Source organism: Parambassis ranga, chromosome 7, assembly GCF_900634625.1.
Source record: "Parambassis ranga chromosome 7, fParRan2.1, whole genome shotgun sequence".
Classification (NCBI taxonomy): Eukaryota; Metazoa; Chordata; class Actinopteri; family Ambassidae; genus Parambassis; species Parambassis ranga.
The window spans coordinates 3,040,222-3,060,881 of NC_041028.1; the positions used below are offsets into that span (position 1 = coordinate 3,040,222).

The 20,660-nt window shown below is 50.3% G+C and overlaps 3 protein-coding genes across 4 annotated transcripts in view; all 3 read left to right on the forward strand.

Moving 5' to 3' along the window:
- ccdc120a (coiled-coil domain containing 120a) overlaps window positions 1–5,568 on the forward strand; it is a 7,513-nt gene extending 1,945 nt beyond the window's left edge. Inside the window, exons 2-11 of one of the 2 annotated variants that reach the window (XM_028409652.1) lie at window positions 985–1,126; window positions 1,216–1,330; window positions 1,446–1,573; window positions 1,695–1,808; window positions 1,906–2,038; window positions 2,229–2,285; window positions 2,380–2,479; window positions 2,559–3,316; window positions 3,415–3,679; window positions 3,789–5,568. In XM_028409652.1, the coding sequence (XP_028265453.1) occupies window positions 1,079–1,126; window positions 1,216–1,330; window positions 1,446–1,573; window positions 1,695–1,808; window positions 1,906–2,038; window positions 2,229–2,285; window positions 2,380–2,479; window positions 2,559–3,316; window positions 3,415–3,679; window positions 3,789–3,891 (1,821 nt within the window). In that variant the 5' untranslated portion in view covers window positions 985–1,078 and the 3' untranslated portion in view covers window positions 3,892–5,568. The remainder of the gene's footprint in view (window positions 1–984; window positions 1,127–1,215; window positions 1,331–1,445; window positions 1,574–1,694; window positions 1,809–1,905; window positions 2,039–2,228; window positions 2,286–2,379; window positions 2,480–2,558; window positions 3,317–3,414; window positions 3,680–3,788) is intronic. The other variant, XM_028409653.1, reaches the window with a different exon arrangement.
- Window positions 5,569–6,623: 1,055 nt separating this feature from the next.
- abcd1 (ATP-binding cassette, sub-family D (ALD), member 1) lies at window positions 6,624–13,578 on the forward strand. The gene is made up of 17 exons (XM_028409642.1): window positions 6,624–6,775; window positions 7,661–7,883; window positions 7,967–8,067; window positions 8,155–8,312; window positions 8,395–8,582; window positions 8,690–8,864; window positions 8,943–9,133; window positions 9,215–9,395; window positions 9,467–9,609; window positions 9,995–10,178; window positions 10,254–10,348; window positions 10,669–10,814; window positions 10,927–11,072; window positions 11,181–11,265; window positions 11,902–12,027; window positions 12,314–12,401; window positions 12,869–13,578. Exons 2-17 carry the CDS (start codon window positions 7,755–7,757, stop codon window positions 12,986–12,988), a joined length of 2,256 nt encoding a protein of 751 aa, XP_028265443.1. The 5' UTR covers window positions 6,624–6,775; window positions 7,661–7,754; the 3' UTR covers window positions 12,989–13,578.
- A 786-nt stretch (window positions 13,579–14,364) lies between these two features.
- Window positions 14,365–20,660, forward strand: part of plxnb3 (plexin B3) — a 37,559-nt gene continuing 31,263 nt past the window's right edge. Inside the window, exon 1 of the mRNA XM_028409618.1 lies at window positions 14,365–14,485. The gene's annotated coding sequence lies outside the window, so the exon portion shown is untranslated. The remainder of the gene's footprint in view (window positions 14,486–20,660) is intronic.

Below are 20,660 nucleotides of genomic sequence, written 5' to 3' on the forward strand. Positions count from 1 at the left end.
GATTGTACCGTAATAACTGGGCTGAATGTTGCTTGTGGAGTGTTTTCTTCTCTGGTCACTGAGGGTGCTCACAGTGAGCCTTGCTCCTCTGTCCAGTTTGGGCTCTGCGTTCTTTCAGCGTCAGTTTGCTCCTCCCTCTTTGAAAATCTCTGTTTACTTTGAAAATCTGGCTGACTCTCACTGAGTTTTTAAAATCTCCTACCATACCTTTAAATTGCCTGAGCAGAAATGTTGCCATTTGTTCCTCTGCTTGGAGGAAACAGCTCGCCACTCTGCTGCCTCACACACAGAGCGAGGCGGAGGAGGCTTGCTGTCTTTGGATCCATCACACAGGGCCTCTTTATGGTGTGTTCAGGTGCATAGTCTGCGATATCACTGAGGTGCTTTTTTCTCTTCTTTGACAAAGGACACACACACACACACACACACACACACACATTTCATTTCCTTCTTCCTGTTTCCTGTTGGGCTGCACTTCCTGTTCTCAGGGACCCTCAGCATGCCGGCAGAGGAGGACACGTTGTCCTGCTGCAGACGGAGCTGCTGGCATGTCAGAGTTCACCGAGGTCACACTAGTTACATAACAAACACAAAACTGATGTTCATGTGTCTGCAGATAATGTTTTGTTTTGTCTACAGCCTGACTGATAAACCTGTGTGTGTGTGTGTGTTCTCTCAGGCATGTCAGGACTCGCTGATATGTCCACATTTTTCCTCTAAAGCTGAAATATCTGCAGCTCAGACACAAAGGACAGGGACATAGACAGGAAGCAGCGAGACATAGGTCGTCCAAATGTCACACACTATTTTAATGTGCAGTGCTTTCTGTGGACTGCAGGCGTCCTCATCAGGGCGTCAGCATCAATCGATCGAGTCTACGAAGAGACGCTGTCCATGAAGACCACACAGCTGAGACTAGGCTGCTGTATTTTGTTCCTGACATCTGATTGGTCGTGCTTGTCTTTCTTTGTCCTCTTATGTCAGCAGCTCTGAAGACAGTGCACCACCATCTATAGGTCAGTCTGGGAACTGCAGCCTCCCCTCCAGCTGAGCCATCCTGTGTGCAGGCTGCTGCTGGATGGCCACAGGAGTGAACTACTGGAGCTCCTATGCACCCACTGACAAGGTGAGGCACACCTGGACACACACAGGACATCCTGGTCCACTTCCTGTCCATTCATCAGTTTGTAATCAGATCAATTACTCTGCTGTCAGGTGAGCGAGCGTGTGTGGGGAGTTGAACAGGAGTCGAGCAGTGAGGACGGAGGAGGCGGGGTCACATGGGAAACACAAGCCATGGAGGTCAAAGGTCAACTCATCTCAGCACCTGGTGAGAACAGCTTTTACATCACAGACATGACGCTGACTGGAGCTGTTCTCACAGAGAAAGTGTGTGTGTGTGTGTGTGTGTGTGTGTGTGTGTGTGTGTGTGTGTGTGCATACAGACCCTCTCACCTGTCCAGACAGGAAGCAGAGGGAGCGAATGGCAGAGCTGCAGGAGAGGAGGCGGGGCCTGCAGGGGCTACTGAGCTTACGATTAGCAGAGCTGAGACGCGTCTGTCTGCAGGAGGCGGTGAGTGATGTAACGCTGACCAAACCGTCAATATGTCCAATCACAGCACACAGGTCTGACCTCAAATCTTTCAGAGGGTTTCATTGGTCACAGCGATGTGAGCTGTGTTTTCATTGGTCAGGAGCTGACAGGTGCAGTGCCCAGTGATTTCCCCCTGGAGGCGGGGGAGAAGCCCCCCTCTGTGCGGCGAAGAGGTGGAGCGTCACGCCTGGGACACAGGAAGTGCCGGGTGGAGGTGAGGGGCAGCATCAGCAGGTGGTGGGCGCAGTGTGTTGATGAGTGTGTGTCACTGAGCGCCTGTCCTGTGTGTGTGTGTGTGTGTGTGTCATCAGGAACATGATGGCCAGCGTTCAAAGAAGAAAACTTTATTCAGCGGCGCTCTGAGGAAACACAGCGACTCTGAACACAACACACAGACGCACACACACCACGGCAAGAGGACTGTCCACAGGGGCTGCCACACAGGTATCACACACACACACACACCATTGTTTTAGAAAGAAAAGGAAACCAGCGTCTTCCTGGCTTTATTTTAATGTGTGTGTGTGTGTGTGTGTGTGTGTGTGTGTGTGTGTGTGTGTGTGTGTGTGTGTGTGTGTGTGTGTGTGTGTGTGTGTGTGTGTGTGTGTGTGTGTGTGTGTGTGTGTGTTTCCAGACAACACAGTGAGGTCAGAAAGCAGCTCAACGTCAGAGTCAACAGGACACGACAACGGTAACACACACACTCACTCCTCCTGCTGGCTGTGCTCTGTGTACTATGATAAGCTGCTTTTTTACATGACTTATGTTTCCTGTGGGTCCATCAGAGGACGGGGTGCCTCAGAGTCGCCCCCCACTGGTCTCTGCAGAGTCTCCTGTGGAGGTTTTCTACCAAAACAGAACCAGGAAGAACTCCACACTTACCAGGTATGACAGTCTGATCTGATTCAGCTGAGCGGAGACTGCAGCAGCTGTTAGAACCCCTCCTTTCTTCCTCCTCTTACAGGACTGAGAATCCAGAACCTCTGCAGCCCCACAAATCCTCCCCACTGCCTCCCTCACATCCTCCCCCTCCTCCGCCCCTCTCTCAGGACTCCTCCTCCTCCTCTGGTCCCTCTGAGCCTGGAACAGGAGGACGGGAGGGTGGTGTCAGGGTCAACGTAGCTCGTCGCAGTAACAGCTCAGACGGTCTCCTGGACCGCGTCACCCACCCAAAGGAGGATGCGGGGCTGCAACAGGGTCGATTGTGGGTAAACGGCCCGTCCAGAGGATCAAACCCCATTGGGCCTTACTGGAACTCAGATGCACTGATGGACAAACAGATGAGGGCGGGGAGAGGGGAAGGTGCAGGACAGGGAAGAGCAGGAAAAGCAGGGGGGTACAACGAGGTGCTGCTGGACTACGTCTGGGGGAAACAGCAGCAGCTGCAGCGCCAGCAGTCTCAGGACAGCAGGCAGCCAATCACTTCGCAGCAGCAGCTCCTTTACAATGGATACTCCTCCCAGCAGCCGCCTGAAGGCCCGCCCACCTACCGTGGTCACCAGGGTGACCAGCGCAGAGTCACCGTGACCCGCACAAAGTCCTGCGGCCCGTTTCTGCCAGTGCAGCAGGGCCAGACGGATACCCACAATCCTCTTCTGGCCACCATCCAGCCTGACCCCCACCCCCACCTTCAACCTCCCCGACCCCCTCAGATCCCCCCCACCCAGGACTCACAGCTGGAGGATGCCACCAGGAGCCTCCATAAGGCCCTCGCCCTGGAAGGTCAGCACATGCACCTTGTTGCTAACTGTTGAAGGTTTAACGTGTCAATGAATGAATGAGTGGCTCATGTGACCTGAGGCATGCTGTGTGATTAACAGGGCTGAGGGACTGGTACCTGAGGAACACCTTAGGCTCCTCCCACCACAACCAGCTCAATGGAAAGGTCACTGCAGGTGCAAGCACTCAGATGAATGGAGGAGTCAAAGGTCAAGCCGGAGGAGGCGGAGCCCTGCAACGCCGACGCACAACACATGGCGTTATCCAGCAGTCCACCTATCAGGCGGAGACGAGTCATCACCACGCTGTAGCGCATCACAAACTGCCACATTCAGCCACATTCCACGGCCACCCACTGCATGGCAGGTAGGTGGCTGACGCCTACACCCTAACCCTAACCCCACAGTTCCCACTATGAGACAGATGCACCCTATGACGGGTTCAAGCATTTTAGGACTCTCTCTCTCTTCTTCAGGTCTGTGGACAGCTCGCGCCATGACACATTCCTGTCTCAGAAACAGGACATCCCTCTCAGAGACCCATCGGTAGACCAGCCGTCTCCAGGGACTCTGGTCTGACTCCAGATGATGGTGCTGGGATCAGCAGCCTGTAGGTGACTGGATGGTAACAGCATGATGTCATGCATGTGGCGACGAAGTCACAGCCTTTATCTGTGGATGTTTGCTTTACCACCAAGAAACCAGGTCTGACCGCTGTACGGTCAGCCGACCTCCTCTTCATGCAGGTCACACCGCAGCTCTGAATGATGGACCGTCGGTGTGACCAGTGTCCGCAGCCCGCGCTCCATCAGCCACTGGTCATCTGGATGGTCGTCTTCTGTGGACGTCCTCAGGAAATCTCAGCTAGAAACACCAGAAAACAGACCGGTCACTGGAAGGCCCGCACTGACTTCTGGACCTTCTACACTGTCTACGTCCCTATGAAGAAAAACCTGCAGGAGACGAGGCCTCTGTCCCACATCTCCAGACCTCATCTGACTCTTACACCTGCTTCATCTGGAGGTTTAAATTCAGGTTAAATGTCCCGAGGGGGAAAATGGTCCACCGTCCAGATCCAGTCCCTGTTTTTCTGACTGCGTCCTCAGGAATTAGACTATGCTCTTACAATCAGACAATGAAGAGGACAACGAACCACTTCCTCTGAGATAATCGCAGCACTTTGCCCGCTGACATCGTCATCTGACATCACCAGCTCTGTTCAGCCAACCAGCAGTTTTCTACGTGAGGTAGAACTCTTTGATCAGGTGACCCGCGGATCGCTCCGGTGAGTCCAGACAGGGAGCAAGAACACAGAACAGTGCCACCAAAGTACTTTCTACTGTTTTTGTGTATCTTTGTTTTCACTGTATTTTTACAGTGTAACTGTTCATCAAGGAACTAATGAGGCACCCAGCTAGAAACCGTCTGATCCTTCTCTTCTGATCAAATCTGACTTTAATCAAACCCAGAAGGTTCTGTGAGGCCCGGTTCACTGGGCCCACAGAGGCCACGCCCAGCACAAAGCAACATGTGGCGGTCCCCCTGGTTGGACCCAGTCCACATACAGGTCAGACTCATTCTGATTCTGGTCCAGAGTCCAGTCTGAAGCAATAAGAGGAGCTCTGAGTTTCTGTTGGAACTTTTGCTGCTTCAGGATTTAAAAATGCGATGACAATCAGACAGTGATGTCACAGTGTTGATTGATTAGATGATTTTTGTATTGATCTCTACATGATTTTTATAAAACTGAATGCGATGTTTCCAGTGTTTAAATTCAGACTCACTAAAACCAGCCTGACCTCCTCCGTAATGAGGCTGCAGTCACATGACCCACTCACAAACGTGACATCACTCACAGCCCGTTTGATTTCCTGCCATGTAGTCATGTGACCGCAGTTTCAGAAAGACTCCCGGCATGCTTCTCTGCTCATGTCGCTCTCTCACCAAAGCAGAACAGGACACTAAAAAGCGCTGCAGTACCAGCTGACGGTGCAGTACTGCAGTACTCCTGTTGGGGTCCTGGTACTGCGCTGCATTGGAGGGTCCAGCAGCAGAAGCTGAGCCTCCTGACACCAACCAAAGTCCAAATTCTGACCACTGAACAAGTGTACAGGGATTCAATATATTTGGTCTTCAGGTCGTCCTCCCCGGCGTACAGTACTCTGTCTGTAGTACTGCTACTCTGCAGTATTTGTTCTGAGGCCTCTTTCAGGACCAGGACCAGCTGTCCCTGCTGTGATTCATTCATGTGCATTATGTATGGTTAAAATGTTTTCTATCAGTGCTTTGTACTTTTTCACTTTCTGCTGTTTCATGTTGGAAATGTAACGCCTGAGGCTGAGTCTGCAGGCTGTTTTTAAATACAGTTTGGATTGAAGCTGAGTATTTTTTACTTCTGTTCTGAACAAACAGGGTCAGGCTGCTGATGGTGGAGATGCAGCATCATGGGTAAAAAAAAAGATTCAATCAACCGCTAAACTCTACAGAAATCCTCCAAGAATAAATGTTTGCACTAAATAAATATAAAACTAATAGTTGCTGCCCTCAACCAGCAGGAAGCCATGATGGCCGACATGTGGAGCAGCAGTCACATGACCAACATAGAGCGACAGAGAGTGTCTGATCTGCAGCTGGTTTATAGAAGATGACTGATAGGATTCACACTGATTTGGGCAACAGTACTGTAACACAGCTGGAAGGTTAGACAGTCCTTCAAGACGTGGCATCTTGTTTTTAGACACAGAACAGAAGCCGAACCCAGCTGTTATACATGAGACCACACGTGAACAATAAAAACAAACTTTAATTGCAAGCTTTATTGATCCCTTATACAGACAGCAGGTATACAGCCAGAAACAACAGAATGTAAACAGAATAAAGTAAGAATTCAGTTATAGATATATGAAAATATATAGAACAATACATGGCCTGTGGTTCAATTATTGCACTGTGGCAGTGCAGTGGACTATAGGAGAAGAACAGGTGACTTGTTGAGGACCACACCAGCAGCCTCAGACTGTATCCAACAGGAAACAGCTGGCTGAGCATCAGTGGCTCGTTGTTTGGCTTCTTTCAGGTGAGTCAGACTTTGTCAGCTCCCTGTATCAAACTGGCGTGTTTGCAAAGTGTCACGTTGTCTTTGCGCTATGAAACAAAACCTGGAAAATGATACGACACTGTGTGTGTATCAGAAGCAGCGCCCCCTGCCGTGTATAATAACAATAATAATAATAATAGTAACTAGAAAAGTTGGATTGCCTAGCAGCGGCAATCAAACTAATAATAATCTAACAGAGTGAATGAAACCAGGACAGAGACTCTCCCCCTCCCTCCCTCCCTCTGTGTAGGGAGCAGGAAGCGCCGTGTCAGTGTTGGGACGCGGCCCGTCCTTCAGGTAAACAGATGTGGAACTTTCAGCCGTCATGAGGACCAGCTGACGGTCGAATAACGGAGCAAAGTTCTGGTAAGTGTTGGGGTTGTTTAGACGGCCCGGTTCTGGGGGATTCTTGAAGGTTCTGGACGCTATCAAACCGTAAAAACTTTGCGTTCTTTTCATGTTCAGATCAGAGGAACAACAAAGTTCCTGTTAGCCGTTAGCTTCTGTTAGCATCGCCATGTCTGTACAGAAACCGGGTCAAAGGTCCAAGCGTGCTGGATATAAGCAGACAGCAGGACGAGTCTGTGGTTTAAACCGGTCCGGTGAACCCGTTCTCTGGTATTCGTAGGGCATTTAGAAGCTAACGGAACCGGAGCTAATGCACCGGAGCTGCTGCTGTCATCGGGTGTAACGGTGCGTGAAGGCTGCGGAGCGGAGGCTAACTGTGACAGTTTGTAATGAATCACTGGACAGAACACACACACACACACACAGCGTGATAAGTGTGTGTGTTGTTAGGGGAACTACTGCACACAAAGACACATGTTAACACTTTTATCCTTAAAACAAACAACAACATAAACACCATGGCTGTGTTAGAAAAAAACACGCAGTAACTGACCGGGGACATGTGTCACTGGAGCCGTCAGCGTGGGTTGTGTAACGCTGGTAAAACTACGGAAGCCGAGAACGACTTTCCAGCTTTAGTTTTTTCACGGGGTTAACTCGTCAAAGGAGTTTAGTGGAAGGCTGTGTGACCGATGGACACACACACACACACACACACACACACACACAGGCTGCAGGCTGAAGTCAGCATCAGGTGCTGTGTGGTGTTTATGGGTCCATGTGCGGTCATCCCAGAGAAAATGGTGGCAACTGTCACTGTGTGTGTGTGGTTACATGATCAATCTGATTTGCGTGGTGTAATCAATCACTACAGTCATTGATACATCCCTCTCACCTGTGCAGGTGCCGGGTCACACGCTGAGGCCAGCATGGTGTTTCCTTGACAACCCTGTGGATCCAGGTTCCTTCTTCTCTGATCAGTCACCTGTCTGTCAGCATGCAGCTGACCTATCAGAAGCTGCCAGCTCAGCTGAGGCGGAGCTCCAGATTCAGAAAGCTGACCGCTGTTCTGCTCGCCGCCTACGCCATCAAAAAACTGTCCCCATATGTGTGGAGGCGGCTGCAGGTGACACACACACGCACACACACACACACACACACACACACCTGTCCATCCTGCAGGTAACTGTGGGTGCATTTGTTTTTCAGAGGAGTGCAGCAGGGAAACAGCTGGGTGGAGCTAGTCTGTCTCTGGGTGTGGTCAGTGGTGCAGAAGCAGAGGAGAAGAAGACAAGGAAAAGTGACAGCAGGTGTGTGTTGAACACCTGCTGAACACCTGCATGAGGACCCAGGTGTGCCCAGGTCCATGACTCACACATGGATGTTTGTCCTCTCAGGTCTCCGTCAGTGAACAGAGAGTTCGTCCTCCGGCTGTCCCGTCTGCTAAAGCTCTTGTTTCCACGGTTACTGTGTCCGGAGATCGGCCTGCTCATCCTGCACTCTCTCACCTTGATGTCCAGGACCTTCCTGTCCATCTACGTCGCGGCGCTGGATGGTGCGTACCTGTCTGTGTCTCTCTCTCTCTCTGTCTGCCTCTATCGGGGGTGTGAGTGTAATCGGAGGTATTGATCCCTCAGGTGTGATAGTGCGGTGCATCGTTCAGAAGGATCCTCAGGCTTTCGTGCTGCAGCTCTCTAAGTGGCTCCTCATCGCAGTTCCTGCAACTTTCATCAACAGCGCCATCAGATTCCTGGAGGGTCAGCTGACCCTCAGCTTCCGCAGTCGATTGGTTAACCATGCCTACCAGCTATACTTTACCAACCAGGTAGCTCCTACCCAGAAAGATACACCCTCAGCCTGTCAGTCTCCTTGGCTGGCGGCTAACATGCTTTAGCTTGAATTTAGCATGTCGTGTCCTTTCTGCGTGTGCAGACATATTATGGCGTCAGCAACATGGACGGCCGACTGTCCAATCCTGATCAGTCTCTCACCGAGGACATCGTCATGTTTGCAGCCTCCATCGCCCACCTCTACTCAAACCTGACTAAACCTATCCTGGACGTGGTTGTCACCTGCTACACGCTGCTTCGCACTGCCCACTCCAAAGGTACACATTTGTGTTAAAGAACTTGTTGAACACATGTATGACACATTAACCAGTTTGTTCAATTCAACATGCCCGCAGGAGCAAACACCACGTGGCCGTCCGTCATTGCTGGCCTTGTAGTGGCGCTCACCGCTAAAGTCCTGCGTTCCTGCTCGCCTCGATTCGGAAAGCTAGTGGCTGAAGAGGCAAAAAGGAAGGGAGACCTGCGATACATGCACTCACGCATCATCACCAACTCTGAGGAGATTGCCTTTTATGGAGGACACAAGGTAAGCGCCCCCTGGACACCACACAGACGTACACTCAGGGGTTTCCTGTTGTCAGGTTCTGAGGATGTGTTTGATTCGTAGGTAGAGATGGCCCAGCTGCAGAGAAGCTACACAGCTCTGTCCTCCCAGATCCATCAGATCTTGCTGAAGCGTCTCTGGTACGTCATGTTGGAACAGTTCCTCATGAAATATGTGTGGAGCGCATCTGGCCTGGTGATGGTTGCTGTACCCATCATCACTGCCACCGGGTACTCCAAATATGGTAAGCACACATCAGCCAGGTGTGAACGCACACTGCGTCTCAGTGTGACCCCTGACCTGTGGTGTGCTCAGACTCAGAGGAGGTGAAGCAGGCAGCCATGGTGATGAAGGAGGAGGACCTGGTGAGCGAGCGGACGCAGGCCTTCACTACAGCCCGCAACCTCCTGAACGCCGCTGCCGATGCTGTGGAGAGGATCATGAGCTCATACAAGGAGGTACGCAGGGCTGTGGCTCCCCCTCAGTACAGCTCCTCCCTGTACTTGTCTTTACACTATGTGTCCTCCCTGTCTCTGTCCTGTTGGACCCACTGTGTAGGGGACCCCTTGGACTTGAAGAACGACTGTATGTGAATATGTAAAAGTAAAACATCTGCTGTCTACGTGTGTCTTACCGTGCAGGAGAAACCATAGAAATGCAATGGGGGAAGGAAACAAACGCTATTTATACTGCGAACTTCGCCACAAGGTGGCACTGTATCCCCATGATACTACAATTATTTTCCTGACCAAAGTACAGACTGTTTATGGTCATTTACACGCTGCATGTGTGCCTGGTGTGCTGGTCTGAATGCAGCAAACTAAATGGCTGACTGTTGTGCAGGTGACGGAGCTGGCAGGTTACACAGCACGGGTCTCTGAGATGTTGGACGTCTTCGAGGATGTGAATCAGGGAATCTACCGCCGTTCTGCCGACAGAGAGGAGGAGGAGGAGGAGCTTGCTGCAGGAGCAGCAGTGGGAGTGGTTCAGCACGGGCAGAGAGTTTGTGGTCCACTGGACATCAGAGGTGAGCCAGGCTGCTGGCGCCGTTTTCACCTGAAGCCATTTTGTTCCATCCTCACCTGTGTGTTGACGTGTGCAGGTCAGGTGATCAGTGTGGAGACGGGGATTCGCTGTGAGAACTTGCCAATCATCACTCCGACTGGAGACGTGGTCGTGTCCAGCCTCAACATCCAGGTAAGGTCATGTGTCCTCAGCATGCAGTGATTAGGGGTGACCACCAGGTGGCACTGCTGCAGCCTGATGATCTGCATGCCCTCCATCTGAGTCACTGCTACTGAGGTCAGAGGTTGTAGCTCATTAGCATAAAACTCTGTGTCTGTGTATCAGTCAATGAGCTTCCTGTGCTCAGAGGGAAACACAGAAAAGAAGAACATTGATGGAAACAGAAACTCCTCTCTGTTGCCTGGGCCTCGCCCTTTGACCTCTCTGCTCTGAGCTCTGATTGGCCTATTTGGGTGAGGCTTCTGGAGAACAGATCTGTCTGTGTTTTCCAGGTGGAGGACGGGATGAACGTGCTGATCACAGGCCCAAACGGCTGTGGGAAGAGTTCTCTGTTCAGGATCCTGAGCGGACTGTGGCCTGTCTATGGAGGAGTCCTGTGCCGCCCAGAACCACAGCACATGTTCTACATCCCACAGAGGTTCTCCGGCTGTTATTACTGACACTACTGATAGTAACAGTCCTACTTAACACAGTCCCTGTTGTTCTTGACCTGCTGATGTAGCAGTGATGTAGTACTGTGTGCTGTGCAGGCCCTACATGTCAGAGGGGACCCTCAGAGATCAGGTGATCTATCCGGATTCTGTGGAGGAGATGGGTCAGAGAAGAGTCACAGATTCTGATCTCGAGGAGATCCTTCGCACCGTCCACCTGCTCTACATCCTAGACAGAGAGGGAGGTCAGAGTCTGATGCTCTGTAAAACATCGTAGTATTTTTCTGATCTGTGTGGAATACATGTAATGATGCTGATTGATTCAGTGACGTGTGTGTGTGTGTGTGTGTCAGGTTGGGACTCTGTCAGTGACTGGAAGGACGTTCTGTCTGGGGGAGAGAAGCAGAGGATGGGGATGGCTCGCATGTTCTACCACCGGTAACTATTCACTGAGTGTTTCCTGACTTGTTCTGGCAGCGGGTTTGTGCCGCCCACTTCCCAGCAGCGCCTCTTGTTGATGTTGCCGCCATCCCCCGCCGACCCAACCCTTGTTAAAACTCATCTTTAGCTGGTTTTGATGTCTACACTGGTTCTGATCCGACTGCTGTGAGTGTGATAACTGAAGGTTAAAGGCTGGTTGGTAACTCACAGCAGCAGACTCACACAAACAGCTTCCCTCTCATTAACACAAATCACTGCACAGGAACGCGGTGAATCTGCTGTGTGGTCCACCTCGGGCCATCGGGTTTTATCCCACTTGCTGCATCATCAAGTGTTTTTTTTCCCACCACAGGTACAGCACTGACAGCTCTGATTGGCCCACTCAGTCTCACTCAACTTAGTTGATTCTCCTCGAAAATGTCCTGAAGAAGCAATCAGGGAAAGTTCCTGAGATGCAAACTCAGTTAGTTCCTTCCTCTGTAACCATGGTGACGGAGCTGCTTTATACACTAGTGTTTAAACTGCTCCTCCCAGAGGACTTCACACAGGTTGTGAAAGGCTTGGTTGGGGATCTGTTGTGTTTCTAACCACCCCTCTGCCCTTCTCTCTATGTCTGGTTTGTGTCGCACCCAGCCCCCGCTATGCTCTGCTGGATGAGTGTACGAGCGCCGTCAGCATCGACGTAGAAGGAAACATCTTCCAGGCTGCAAAGGATGCTGGAATAGCCCTGCTGTCAATCACACACCGACCCTCCCTATGGTCAGTACACAAACAGTGGATTTGTGAGGACTCCGCCATCATTGGCTGAGCTCTCCACGGTCTACAGCTCATGGAGGCAGCTATATTTACTCTGTTTTATTGATGAGTGTGTGAAAATATAACATAAAACTTACACCTGATGGAGTTGTACTGTGAAGGATGGGACTGTGTGTGTGTGTGTGTGTGTGTGTGTGTGTGTGTGTGTGGGCAGCCTGCAGGGGGCAGCAGAGCTCTGAGCTGCAGCTGCTGCCACACCCTGCTGCTCATCCTTTTCTCTGTCTGACAGGAAGTACCACTCTCACCTGCTGCAGTTCGATGGAGAGGGAGGATGGAGGTTTGAACGTTTGGATGCATCCACCCGTTTGTCTCTGCAGGTCTGTCCTTTTAATGCAGGGCTGTGATTGGTCAGCTCAGGTCACTTGAACCCTCAGGATCAGCTGTGACCTCAAAGGGTCAAAACTGGCATTTATTTCTGTAACTCTGTGAAACGGAGAGAGACTACTGCCTCTGCAGATGCTGTTACCATGGTAACCGGCAGCATACTATGGCATGCCTGCGGCACATGGTGTGTGTGTGTGTCTGAGGTCAAAGTGTGGAAACAGTGAGGGGGCCTTGTTTGAACAGAAGCTTTATGAATTCCTCCTTGTGGAAGCAGACGGCTGTCTCTCAGCTGGTTCTGTGTCCACGCAGGACACGTGTTTCAGAGAGCCACAGACTCTCAGCTGGTTCTGATGGTATCAAAGAGAATGCACTTCCTGTAACCAACAAAATAAAATGTACAGCTCTAACAGACACGGTACTAAGACATTTGTGTCTCTGTCTTTGTCTCTTTCTGTCTCAGGAGGAGAAGCAGCGTTTGGAGAATCAGCTGTCCGGGATCCCTAAGATGCAGCAGAGGCTGGCTGAGCTGTGCGTCCTGCTGGGGGAGGCAGAGGGGGAGGATGAAGGGTCTCCATCCTGACTTTAAAACCCTGAAGAAAGAAAACTCTTCACTGGTTACCATGGAGACACACATACTACGTGTACTTCTATCTTTGTGAGGATCCTCATTAATATACACATGCCCAACCCTGATATATCCTCATAATGTCCTCACAAATACAGACAAATGTCAACAAGACGTCCAAGAGTTAATGTTGGGGGCAAGTGGAGTTTTCAGAAATGCCGAGTCCACCTGCCTCTATTTAGAAATGTAACGACATGTGAGCAGGAAGCAGCTGCTTCTGGAGGGTGTCTGCCATTCGCTCACCTCACACCTGACTTCCTGCTCTGTCCTGATTGGTCAGCTCACTGTAATTAGAGGGGTCACCCACTGCTGCTCCTCACCTGAGGCCTCATAGAAGGTCAGGGTCCACCTATGGGACCTGGGCTGTGTTGGAAATCACTCACTCACTCCCTCCTCCCCATATGTGGAGTTCGGTGTAGGGCAGCATACAGTCAACCCATTGAAAGCATTTTTGGACATTTTGGACTCTACCTCCCTCATTTTCTGTCGCCGTTAATGACGTCATTGCTGTCGCAAATTAAAGGAGCCGATCTCTGCCGGCTAAACAGACTCAGCGTTATACCTCAATAAACATTTTATAGCAAAACATTAATAATCAAACACAGCCGGTCATGGTGCATTTTTTTAACCATCATTATGTTTATAAGACAGGTGACGTAACGCCTGTTCCCTTCGCCGGCCTGTGCAATGCATGATGGGACATATCGCTAAAAGTAGTGACCATGGGATGGACACTGCTTTTCATGATGCATTGTGGGATACACTGAGGGCCCTATATGGGGTCTATCATTTCCCACTAAGAATTCGGACAGCTCTACAACATGGCGGAGGCTCTGTATAGGAGCACATGTAGTGATCAGGGAGTGGTTTCAGACACAGACCAGGACCTGGCTGTGTGCTGACCAATCAGGACAACTGAAGACCTTTTGATTTAAAAGTTTAAAAGAAGTGTTTGTGAAATGAAGAATGGGTCACATGACTTGGGTCAGAGGTCATGTGATGCCCTTTTTTAAAAAGTGCCATTTTGAATGTTTTACTCTTTGATAGAATCTACTTTATAATCAATCAGCTGATCAGGGGCTTCACAGTGTGATGATGCCGTGACGTCAGAGGGCGAGGGTGCTGTGATGGTGCAGATTTTAGCAGAAAATAAAGGTTTTATTATGATTATGAGATTGTTGTTGATTCTTTGTGCGGTTTTTAGTTCAAACAGGGTCAGTTTGATCAGAACCATCAGTGCCCCCCCACCCCCCACCCCTCCGGTCGGCGGTGTTCGTCCCCGCAGAGGAAGGAGCGTGTAACGCTGCGGGGCGGGGCGGGGTCTCTGTCGGACCTGTTGTGCAGCTCTCAGTGCGGATCGTGCAGTCAGGAACTCTGCTGGAATTTCCTGTGGTTTCTGGAAGTCTCTTGGTCGCCCTGGACTCCGGCGGACCACGGACCCGCCGAGCTCAGGTGAGTTGACCGGATCAGTTTTGGGCTTCGAGTCGTCCCGAGCTGTCGCTGCAGAACGAAGGAGCGTGGAAGTCCGCGTGACAGCGGCTCCGGACTCCAGCTCAGCCGGGCTGTCGACTTTCAGTCTGACAGCCCGGCTGAGCGGACCGGCTGCCGGCGGGGTTCTGACTGAAGTGAGACCACTCTCGGTTCGGCTCACAAACTTTAACTACTTGAGGACGCCGTGTGACGTTTTGCCGGTTTGAGTAACAGCCGCTCCGACACAGCGCCGACAGCGGCCCGTTAAAGTACAGCTGTCTGCAGGGGTCTGTGAGCCCTGTGTGTGTGTGTGTGTGTGTGTGTGTGTGTGTGCTGCTCCCAGCCTGTCCCGGCACGGCACGGCTCAGCCCGCTGCTGCCTGTGAATAGCTGACATTCCACCACACACACACACACACACACACAGTCTGTCGTTGTGTTGTAAGATAAGGGAAGTCAGTCTGCGTCACGTGATCCTCTGAGTAAACAAACAAAATATATACACAACACACACCTGACCGCCCCGCCCCCACCAACCACACACACACAGACACACACCCTGATGTGAGCGTTGCTGTCGGTTTAAATAAAGTTGTCAGGGAGCAGGTGGAGGTCGTGGACTGGGCGCTGATTGGCTGGTGTGAAGCTGCTTTTTGAATGGAGTCTGGTGGAAACTGCACTGAGGCGGCCTATTGACCTTCAGGTCACATGACCTGCATAAAGCAGTGACATCATCATCATCATCAGTGAGATGAAGATTATTTAACTGAAGCGTCCATTTGACTAATCTGAAGGATTTAGTCTGAGTCAGATTACTGTTGCTGCTTAATCACCTCTAATCCACACACACACACACACACACACACACACACACACACACTGTTAATGTGCTGTAATCTGCAGTTTGGCCCAGCTACACTCAAACCAGTGACACCAGTACAGACTGTCCCAGTTTCTAAATGTTAGCACTGAGCTGGTATTCAGCAGTGAGACGGACATTTTCTAAACAATGACCGACTGATTGATTGATTTGAGTTTTTGACTGAAACACTGAGTGGAAGTTTCTGCTGTCAGTGTGTGTGTGTGTGTGTGTGTGTGTGTGTAATTAGCTATCAGTTTCTGATACAATCTGTGTGACCATCTGTTTAACAGGACGTTGCTCACCATGCTTGTGTGTGTGCAGGAGTCCTGCTGTAAAACATTCATCTTCTCTCTTTTATGAGCGTTGTTGTTGTTGTTGTTGTTGTTGTTATTTCCATGTTTATTGTTTGCAGTCTGATGAGTCTGTTTTGAATAACCTTTATTAGCAGCACTCTACAAAGATCATTTCTATTTCAAAAGCAATGAAAACTGTCAATATTCAGATCTATTGATGATCAACAATCAGATTTATTCAGATAAATATGGTGAAGTGACCCTTTAATGTCATCCATCCTGAAAGAGAACCAGCAGGTGTGTGTGTGTGTGCGTGCACCTTATCTGCAGATGAAAGAGTTGCTGGTTTGATTCCTCAGGGACTCTCATCCAGCAGCCGCCTGCTGCTGCTGTTCTGGCACATACACCCCTGATGGTGTGTGTGTCTGTGTGTGTGTGTGTGATATCCCCTCCTGAATCAGGTTCCACTTCATTTTTATTTTACTTGAATTATTTCCCGCTCTGTGTGTAAGAGTCCAGATGTTTTATGGAGACATGTTATGAGGGCGTCTCTAGGCCTCAGCCAGTTGCACTGTGCTGCCCCCTGTGTGTTAGCCCCGGTGTGTGTTAGCCCGTGTGTTAGCCTCAGTGTGTTAGCCCGTGTGTTAGCCCGTGTGTTAGCCTCAGTGTGTTAGCCCCCTGTGTGTTCGCCTCGGTGTGTTAGCCCGTGTGTTAGCCCGTGTGTTAGCCCCCTGTGTGTTAGCCTCGGTGTGTTAGCCCATGTGTTAGCCTTGGTGTGTTAGCCCCTGTGTGTTAGCCCCTGTGTGTTAGCCTCAGTGTTTTAGCTCGTGTGTTAGCCCGTGTGTTAGCCTCGGTGTGTTAGCCCCTGTGTGTTAGCCTCGATGTGTTAGCCCCCTGTGTGTTAGCCTCCCTGTGTGTTAGCTCCTTGTGTGTTAGCCTCGATGTGTTAGCCCCCTGTGTGTTAGCCCCCCTGTGTGTTAGCCCCCCTGTGTGTTAGCCACGGTGTGTTAGCCTCGGTGTGTTAGCTTCAGTGTGCTAGTCTGTATGTTTGATGGTTTGTGTTCTTAAAGTTTGATGTCAGCCATGAAAAATAATCGGTGTGTGTTTAGATGTTTATCGATGCCAACACGTTCTGTTTCTTCTCATGCTAGCACTGAGTCACATGTTCATCAGTGCACCTGCTAGCTGACGCCCTTCTGATGGTCTCTGTATGTAAACCTGGACCAGTCCAATCATTTTCTGTGTAATGGTAATGTTTGCTTCCTGTCTGCAGGTGTGTACGTGTCTTTTGACGTGTGTGTGTCTGTGTGTGCAAACAAGAAACTCACAAGATGAGTGTCGGGATGGAGGAGGAGGGGTCTGCTGTCGATCCCAGAATGAGGCGGGGCTTATGAATACACACAAACACACACGCCGTCCTTGATCAGTCCTCAGCGCCAACCCCCACCTTTCATACAAACACACACACACACACACACACAAACACACACCACTCCTAAAACTAAACCACCACCTCCCTCCACACACACACACACACCCCTCCTCCCTGTCTGTCAGATCACACACACACTGTGTGTGTGTAGCTCGAGGTGATATTAATAATCCATAAAGAAGATGGTTTCTCTCAATTGCTCCCTGTGGAGATAACACACACACACTGCGTGTTAACCAGCTGTCACACTGCAGCACTGTATTTTACAGTCACATCATTTCCAGCTAATATCCTGGAAACTTGAATCTTTATCGGTTCTGACATCAGCTGCATTGTGATTGTGGCGATGAGTGTGACCTGTACGGAAGGACGAGTTGAGCTGTGATGTCACTGATACATACTAGGTTGTGGGCAGCCATCTTTTCTGCATTTTAAAGTTTTGAGGACAGAAAGTCTGAGGTCTCCATGGAGACGATGGAGGTAACCATGGTGATGAGTCTGGCTGATGAGCAGAGACCCCCAGAACAACGGTAACCAAACTGTGTCAGACTAAATGTATCGGAGCCACACAAACTTTATCGACAGAACACTCCGTGACAGTGTGATCTTCTCAGACTGACCAGTGTGTCCCGAGAATAAAGTTCCCATGAGGCTTTGCAGTGCAGGTTGAGTCTAAGGAGTGAGGTCATATAAGCATGATGCTGATTGGTCCAGTGATAGGTGGTGCTGCTGTAGCATTGCTGGGCTTCCTGTCTGAGGCATGCTGGGTATGTAACTTTGACAGCTTTACCCCCAGGCTGTGAACGCCATGATGTCATTAGCGCCCACAGAAAATGATGGAGGGCTTGTCCTGGAGTTTTCTTCTGATGATTTCAGTATATTGTGAGACTCTGTACTCCTTGTATGGGGAGTGAGGGACAGGGAGTGAATGAAGAAACAGCCTCTGTGGACAAAAGGACATAAACCTTCCTGAAAGGCTCGTTATGAACAGTGTTAATGAACTGTCACAGAGTCTTTATTTAAACATGGCCCGTAAATACGGAGCAGCACAGCGGCAGACGGAGCTCATTAAAAACCTTTATTGACAGGAGGACCCAGCCTTTAGCCTTTGAAGGAGGACACAGCCTCGGGTTTCCGAAGGAGGACCCAGCCTGAGGTTTCTGAAGGAGGACACAGCCCCGGGTTTCTGAAGGAGGACACAGCCCCGGGTTTCCGAAGGAGGACCCAGCCTGAGGTTTCTGAAGGAGGACACAGCCTGAGGTTTCTGAAGGAGGACACAGCCTCTAGTTTCTGAAGGAGGACACAGCCTCTAGTTTCTGAAGGAGGACACAGCCCCGGGTTTCTGAAGGAGGACACAGCCTGAGGTTTCTGAAGGAGGACACAGCCTGAGGTTTCTGAAGGAGGACACAGCCTCGGGTTTCTGAAGGAGGACACAGCCTCGGGTTTCTGAAGGAGGACACAGCCTCGGGTTTCTGAAGGAGGACACAGCCTCGGGTTTCTGAAGGAGGACACAGCCTCGGGTTTCTGAAGGAGGACACAGCAAACAGTCAGAAATAATCCTAATGAATACACAGTGATACACTGAACACTGATTTGTTTCTGGAAAGTGTGTTTCCCTGTGTGTGACTGTGTGTGTGTGTGTCCCTGTGTGTAGTGTCTGTCCCTGTGTGCAACTGTGTGTGTGTAACTGTGTTTGTGTGCATGTGCCTGTGTGTCCCTGTGTGTCTGTGTGTGTGTGTGTGTGTGTCTGTGTGTGTCTGTGTGTGTGTGTAATGAAGGAAGTCCCCCTGTGAGCTACAATGAGCAGTTTTTACTGTCTCTGTGTGTCCACTTCCTCCCTCTGCTCAGGCTCTTCCCTTCTCTTTCCTGTTTCAATGTTTTCAGCTCAGCCTCTCCATTAGAGGGACACTGTCTCTTTGAGGTTGGGACAGGACGCACAGAATGACCTTTGAACCGTCAGGAAGTAACTGCAGGACAGGTGTCAGAGTGGACGGAGGACATTTTGACTGTCAATGTAAATGACTGGTCTCAGTGATTACACACTGGAATAATGTGGTGTCACTCCATGGAGATTACAGTGTGTGTGTGTGTGTGTGTGTAATTGGTATCTTGGACTGCAGCTGTCTTCGTTCATTGGCATCTGTTACACCCCCAACTTAGAAACACACACACAAACACAATGTCCCTGCCTTAACGCCCCTCCCTCACCCCAGCAGGACTACATGTCCCTGACCTCACCCTCAGTCCTTGTGTCGCTTTGTGTACATGTATATATAAATGTGTGTGTGCGTGTTGCATATATGCAGATTATGGCTCTATAATGTCTCAGTTTGCAGAGTTACAACCATCAGATTAAGTGCGGATTAGTGAATGAAGGCAGGCTCCCTAATCTACTGACTGTGTGTGTGTGTGTGTGTGTCTGTGTGTGTGTGTCTGTGTGTGAGGGAAGGTTTAATGGGGTTTAAATTGACTGGTGGCCTATTTGGTGGCTTCACTGGTGTTCTTCTCTTCAGATCATCATTTGTATTGATCCATCAGAGTCCTGATCATACACCGGGTTCTGTTCTGATGGAACAACCAAAACAAGCTGTGATGACAGAGAGGAGCTGAGCCACGTAGAGCTGGTCATCCTGCTTGACTTTTGGTGGTGTGTGTGTGTCTGTGTTATGCAGCCTGCTGTTCAAACACTGATCTGAACTGTTATTAAAATATTAGCGGATGATGAAATGCTCAGACACTGACAGCAGACTCTGCAGCTCTCTGCTCGGTGCAGCGACCCTCTGAGTCCTGTCGGTTTCAAAGTGAAAGTCTTTTAGCCCTGAGTTCTGTCTGTAGGAGAGAAGACATTCAAGGAAGTAGAATGTTCAGCAGGTCCTGGTCCGTGTGTGTGGTTTTCCTGTACACTCCCACATTGAGGCTCCTGTCCTCCTCAATGTGGACTGTGCAGTCCAAGAAGGCCAGTCCCTGGTGTCCTTGCGGGTGAACTTGATGTTGTTGTCCGCTGCGTTGATGTGTTCTGTGAACCGTTCCACTTCATGGGTTTTGATGTTGACCCAGGTGTCATCCACATATCTGAACCAGTGGGTGGGGGTGGTTCCAGGAAAGGAACTCAGGGCTCTTCTCTCCACTTCCTCCATGTGGAGGTTGGAGACACAGGTGATCCCATCGCACTGCCGTGCTTCTTCTGGAGGTAGGTGGTGTTCAGGCAGAGGTCCAGCAGCTCACAGATGTGGTCTGGCCTAAGGTTGGTTCTGTCTGGACGTGTGCTGTCCTGTATTTGGAACCCCCCCACTGCTGCTGATCTCCTCCAGGGATCAACACAGTCAGATCAATACATCTCACTCATGGGGCATGAGCTTGTGTGGGCCGCTGAACTTCGGATGGTCCTGTCAGATGTGGCTGAAGCTCCACAGACAGTCAGTCTGAGCTGGATTATGTGCAGGAACGTGACGTCAGAGCTGATATTTACTGGATGCGCGGCTGAATAGACTCTCTGTGTGTTTGTCTGAGACACCGACCTCACTGCAGGACCACTTCCTCTCACACACACTTCACATGCTGCTGTCAGACA

Bases quoted from the DNA above. Each gene is read 5' to 3' on its own strand.
- abcd1 (XM_028409642.1), top strand. From the start codon at position 7,755: ATGCAGCTGACCTATCAGAAGCTGCCAGCTCAGCTGAGGCGGAGCTCC. The intron at 8,865-8,942 runs GTACACATTTGT...ACATGCCCGCAG, and splicing joins TCGCACTGCCCACTCCAAAG to GAGCAAACACCACGTGGCCG. The intron at 11,073-11,180 runs GTCAGAGTCTGA...TGTGTGTGTCAG, and splicing joins CATCCTAGACAGAGAGGGAG to GTTGGGACTCTGTCAGTGAC.